Source organism: Brassica oleracea, chromosome C2, assembly GCF_000695525.1.
Source record: "Brassica oleracea var. oleracea cultivar TO1000 chromosome C2, BOL, whole genome shotgun sequence".
NCBI classification, from domain to species: domain Eukaryota; kingdom Viridiplantae; phylum Streptophyta; class Magnoliopsida; order Brassicales; family Brassicaceae; genus Brassica; species Brassica oleracea.
Window position 1 is genome coordinate 12,784,989 of NC_027749.1, and position 3,618 is coordinate 12,788,606.

A 3,618-nucleotide genomic window follows, 5' to 3' on the forward strand; every position below is an offset into this window, starting at 1 on the left:
AATAAATAAATTAAATTACTAGTAAATAATATAGGCGGTATTCCGGCCATTATAACATGATATAAATAATAGTAGAGGCGGTATACCGACCATTATAACAGGGTATAAATGATACAAATAAATTTTACCGAATCGCAGAGTGATCGTGCTGATAACGTGTTATAAAAAGAACTGGAATTTTATTGTATCGCGGGAATTTAAATAAAGGGAAAATTTATACCCGTAGAATTAATAACACTGATAGAAAGAGTTTATTAAAGAGAGAAGAGAAGGTTGAGGTGTGGTTTATAAACGATCGAAACGATCGTTTATATAGAAGAAGAATTCACTGTGCAAATAGTACAGCGGGCCCCACATCTTTTTATATATTCAAACATTACGGCTGGCTGTCTTTCATAACAATTTTCACCTTTTCTAAATAAATTTATTTAAAAAGTTGATTTCAGTTATCTTAGTATTACTTTTTTAACAAGTCGAATCATCGATTATAGCTTTACATAATCTTTGTTTTTACTATATATCATATATAATATGCCGATCAACTACTTGCAATATATATGATATTGATAAATGATTCACATGTAACAATTATATAAATAAATAAATAAATATATATATATATATAATATATATATATATATATATAAATGCATTTCTCTAAATTTTTTGATAAACTTTACATTCTATAACGAAGAAAATGATCAAATAAATATTAAACTTACACATTTTCACCAAAGGACAAAATTTTCTTTGATCCAAAACATATGAATTTGTATTGACAGAGCCTAACTAAATATAAATTTAATCAATTTTAACTTTCACTTAACTTAGGGTTGGGTAAAAAACCCGCATCCGAAAAATCGAACCGAACCCGATCTAAAAAAGTAGTATTGAACCCGAACCGAAATTGATTAAATATCCGAATGGATTCAAAATTATAGTATTTAGAGAACCGAAATCGAGTCCAATCCGAACCGAAATATTCCTGGTACCTGATTATATCCGAAATTGATTTATATACCTATATATAAAAATTATTTTTAGATTTAATATATATTAAGAACATCAAAATATATAAGATACTTTTAAGTTATCCAAAATACTTATAAATATATACAAATAGTCAAAAATACATGTCAAAAATAGATAAAGTATACTCAAAACACCAACAATACTTAAAATATCTATTGATTCTCAATCCAAATATTCAAACCAAACCAATTTATATGTTAATTTTAGGTACTTTGACATATGCTATTCAAATTTATATATAATAAATTGTTTTGTTTATAGATTTTGAGAAATTTAAAATCTATAATGAATTTAAAATTTTTTAAAAATAATTTAAATATGTTATCTGAACCCGCAAAGATCCGAACCGAATTCGAACCGAAATTTAGAAACACCCGAATGGGGCTAAAATCTTTGAACCCAAAAATTCGAAACCCGAATAGATCCGAATCGAATCTGAAGGGATACCCGAACGCCAACCCCTACTTAACTAATATTTATTTTTAAACGGAAATCATACTACGTCATTTGCTAAAATAAAATAAAAACAAGAAAATTCAGCATAAAAATATTATCTCGCGATGGAATTTAGTTTTTTTCTTTACATTTCAATGTATTTTTTCTATAATATTATATGATTTAATATTTTCACATTAAAAACAAATCAAATGAAAATCAATTTAAACAGAGGATATTGCAGAATTGGCTCATAGATTGAAGGGCAAGACAGACTACTACTTTAGGGTCATTACCAGCCATTGTCCCCACGTATCCGACGGCTGATAATGTTTTTGATTATCTTCGTGAATTGAGGCACCATGATCGCATAAAAGCAAGCAAGCTCTTCACAGTTACATTTTTTTTTTTTTTTTTTTAATTCGTCAGATCGCTTCAAATATTGTAAAGTTCGTCTGTGATGGCCATGGAGGAAATGCCATTATCGGCGCTGTTCGAGCAAGCTAGGAAACTTCATCTCAAGGCTTCAGACTCTCGCGCCGATCAGGTGGAAACTTCTAGCTTATTTTTTTTTATATACGAATTCGATTATTATTTTATTTATTTTTAATCTGAAATGAGTTATTCAGAATCGCGAGTTTTACGAAGATGGGCGACGTTTTAGGATGTAGTGAAGGAAGGGTGTGAGATGTTACACAAGTGCGAGGACATGGTCGGGAAGCTGGGGCTGTTCTCGTCTAACGAGACCAAAGAAGACATCAGCACCAACAATCTTAAGTATCTTTTGGTAGGCTAGAATTCTTTCAAAGATTAATAAATAGCTTTGGCCGCTTCTACTGCTTGTAGCTGCTGATGTTTACAAATGTGGAGTCTGAAACTGGGTTTGTATGTTATAATCTCTTGGGATTATACCCTTCATTATAGAGAGAATCATTCAGGAGGATCGGATGAAGGTAAGGTTTTTATTCTGAGTGTTTAAAGTTTGTTGCAATTTCCCTTTCATGCTAGTGCTAGAATGAAGGTATAGTCTCTTATATGTGTATAGGAGGAGTTCTGTGAGGCAATGGAGATTGTTATACTGTTGTTTTTAGATAGCTCGGTTCAAACGTCAGAAGGCTGCAGAGTCGAGGCTCCTTGAAATCAAAGAGAGGAAGGAACGACTTGGACGTTCTACTAAAGCTGCTACCTTGTCAACTCCGGTTGGTTCTGGTGAAGAAGAAGAAGAAGAAGATATTACAGATGATGACAGCGAAGAAGAGAGAGATGTTCGTCCTCTGTTTTGTTACGCTCTGTGTTATTTCTAAATCATTTTTGTTTGCTATATCTTATGTGTTGTATGGCTTTATCTGATGGTTAAGATTCATTTCAGGCTATTGATCTGATGGATAATAGAGTCTCTGCAATCAAGGAACAACAGTTGAAGGTATTGCTTTCTTTCTTTACAAGGCAAATGACTCTTTGATAGGCATATGCAAACTAAGAAAATGTTACTTTGAATCCCATGATTAGAATGGAGAGGATGAGTTTTCTCGGGATGCTCTTGATGATCGCATAAAGAAAGCTGAAACCTGGCACAGAGATGCTGCTGCGAGGGTACTGTACTCTAGACCGGCACAACCAGTCACTTGTGCTTCAGTATCACAGGGTCATGAACACAAGCACCAACCTATTATATTCGGTCCAGCCAGTATAGTGAATGGAGGTCTCTCTTCAGAGATAGAGCGGATGATAGCTCAGGTTTTCCAACCAAGTCACAGGTAATACACAAGATCATACTCATCGCAAATGATGACGAAGATGATAAAGCTGTGATGAAAGCTAGAGCTTTCGATGATTGGAAGGATGGTAATCCTCGTGGTGCAGGTAACAAGAAACTCACACCTTGTGGCTGAGATTATAGACTTAACACTTTCTCCCTCTTTGTTTCTTTACCAAACTCTCTTCTTTCACTTGTGTACCATCTTTCTACTCTTAAGACATATAATGTTACAGATGTTATAAATTAAGCATTGAAATGATCATCCACTTCTTTACCAAACTCAAGCACTATGATCATCTACTCATCAAGCACTATGATCACCCACTCATTTACCAAATTAAGCACCATCTTTGTTATTTTATGTATTGTTGTTCACTATAAATACCATCACT

The 3,618-nt window shown here is 33.0% G+C and overlaps 1 protein-coding gene across 6 annotated transcripts; it reads left to right on the forward strand.

The window, feature by feature from the left end:
• Positions 1-1,754: 1,754 nt before the first annotated feature.
• Positions 1,755-3,460, forward strand: LOC106323077 (PP2A regulatory subunit TAP46-like). 6 transcript variants are annotated; one of them, XR_001266641.1, is made up of 5 exons: positions 1,755-2,014; positions 2,132-2,420; positions 2,495-2,732; positions 2,837-2,890; positions 2,977-3,460. XR_001266641.1 is itself a non-coding variant. In XM_013761244.1 (3 exons), the coding sequence occupies exons 1-3, from the start codon at positions 1,928-1,930 to the stop codon at positions 2,416-2,418; spliced, it is 237 nt and encodes a 78-aa protein (XP_013616698.1). In that variant the 5' UTR covers positions 1,755-1,927; the 3' UTR covers positions 2,419-2,420. The 6 variants fall into 6 exon arrangements, 1 of the variants encoding a protein (XP_013616698.1); XR_001266640.1 differs by having other exon boundaries at positions 2,513-2,732; XR_001266642.1 differs by having other exon boundaries at positions 2,097-2,732.
• The last annotated feature ends 158 nt before the right edge of the window (positions 3,461-3,618 follow it).

Coding starts and splice junctions, on each gene's coding strand:
- LOC106323077 (XM_013761244.1), top strand. CDS start 1,928: ATGGCCATGGAGGAAATGCCATTATCGGCGCTGTTCGAGCAAGCTAGG. Junction 2,015..2,131: donor CAGACTCTCGCGCCGATCAG/GTGGAAACTTCT, acceptor GCGACGTTTTAG/GATGTAGTGAAGGAAGGGTG. Junction 2,255..2,391: donor ACAATCTTAAGTATCTTTTG/GTAGGCTAGAAT, acceptor CCTTCATTATAG/AGAGAATCATTCAGGAGGAT.